General features: G+C 50.3%; 1 protein-coding gene across 1 annotated transcript in view; it reads left to right on the top strand.

The window, feature by feature from the left end:
• Positions 1–1,692, top strand: part of SSC5D (scavenger receptor cysteine rich family member with 5 domains) — a 35,125-nt gene that overhangs the window by 14,177 nt on the left and 19,256 nt on the right. The window contains exon 9 of the mRNA XM_007957300.1: positions 1,529–1,685. Within this exon, the coding sequence (XP_007955491.1) occupies positions 1,529–1,685 (157 nt within the window). The remainder of the gene's footprint in view (positions 1–1,528; positions 1,686–1,692) is intronic.

Genomic DNA, 1,692 nt, shown 5'->3' on the forward strand with positions numbered 1-1,692 from the left:
GAATGGACTCCAGGCAGTGGGTGTGGTTTGGGCTTTGCTTCTGTGAAGATTGACAGCGCTCGAAGCCCTCTCGGGCTGTTCCACTCTGTCCTATAGGGTTGCTGTGAGTTGGGATCAAATTGACAGCAGTGAGGTTTTTTTTTTTTTTTGGTGTTTCTTAGAAATGAAATCGTACAATATGTGGTCTTTGGTGACTAGTTTTCTTCGTTTGGCATAATGCTTTTGAGGTTCACCACGTTGTAACGTGTAACCAGTACTTCACTCTTTTGTACGGCTGCGTAATATTCCGTTACATGGATATACCAGTTTGTCCACTCCCCTGCTGACGGACAGGTGGGTTGCCTCCACTCTCTGGCCACTGTGAACCATGCTGCCGTGAATGCAGCTGTACAAGTGTGTGCTTGAGCCCTGCCTTCGGGTCTCTCGGGTGTGCACGCAGGAGCGGGATTGCTGGGCCGATGGTAATTCTGGGCTTAACTGTTTGAGGAGCCACCAGCGTCTCTTTTCCCCTGGTGCCTAATGCAGAAGATGCCACAGAGAAAACCTCAGTAATGCCTTAGTGTCCCCAAGGAAGGATGAGTGGGTGAGGGAAGGCCTAGGTGAGAGCAAGGAGTTGAAAGGGTGGAGGAGAAGATGGATGCAGAGACACAGGGCGATACTTGTACCCCGGTGTTTACAGCGGCATCATGGACAGCGGCCAAAAGACAGAAGCAGCCCAGTGTCCATCGACAGATGAACGGAGAAGCAAAATGTGGGATACACATATGGTGGACCACACCCTCTCCTCAGGGTCAAGTACCTCGCTACCCAACCTTTCACATTTACAACAACAGTGAAAACTCTACTGTCTGTTTTTCACATACGTCTGTCAGTCCTGACATACCTCTGGCAGTAACGAACGCCCAGGTGTGAGGTGGACACTGGCTGTGAGGGTTAAGGTCATGAGGTTATGTGTCCACTTGGCTGGGCCGTGATCCTTAGTGGTTTGGGAGTTATGGAAGGATGTAGTCACTTCCGTTTTCACATAACACCGATTTTCACATAACGAGTGGTCTTTGAAACCTTGCCGCGTCTGTAAGTGAGGACGTGGTGTATTGTGCAGCCGTAAGAGAAGTGAAGTCCTGACATGCTGTTACATGGGTGAACCTTAAAAATGTTATGCTACGTGAAGTACACTGGACACAGAGGCCACATGCTGTATGATCCCAATTATATGAAATACCTAGAACAGGCAAATTAATAGACAACATGTAAATTAGTTGTTACCGAGGCCGGGGGCGGGCAGAAGGGGCCAGCAAATTGTTGTCCAAGAGATACTGAGTTTCTATTTGAGGTGACAGAAAACTTCTGGAAATGAGAGTGGCAATTACACAACATGGTACATGTAATTAATTTCATTCAGCTGCATACTTACAGATACTGAAAATGGCCAATGTTTTGTTACGTTCATTTTACCAGAACCAATAAATCGAAGTCAGGGGCTGGCAGCTTCCCTGACCCTCTCGTTCTTGGGTCTCTCCTACCCCAGGGTCACCCCGCCTGCGGCTGGTGGCTGGACCCGGCAGGTGCTCAGGTCGCCTGGAGGTGTGGCACGCCGGACAGTGGGGCACCGTGTGTGATGACAGCTGGGACTCGAGGGACTCAGCCGTGGTCTGCCGCGAGCTGGGCTGTGGAGGGACGCGGCAGCCAGAC

The sequence above is a fragment of the Orycteropus afer genome, unplaced genomic scaffold, assembly GCF_000298275.1.
Source record: "Orycteropus afer afer isolate SDZICR_OR568_19922 unplaced genomic scaffold, OryAfe1.0 scaffold00726, whole genome shotgun sequence".
In the NCBI taxonomy this organism is placed as follows: domain Eukaryota; kingdom Metazoa; phylum Chordata; class Mammalia; order Tubulidentata; family Orycteropodidae; genus Orycteropus; species Orycteropus afer.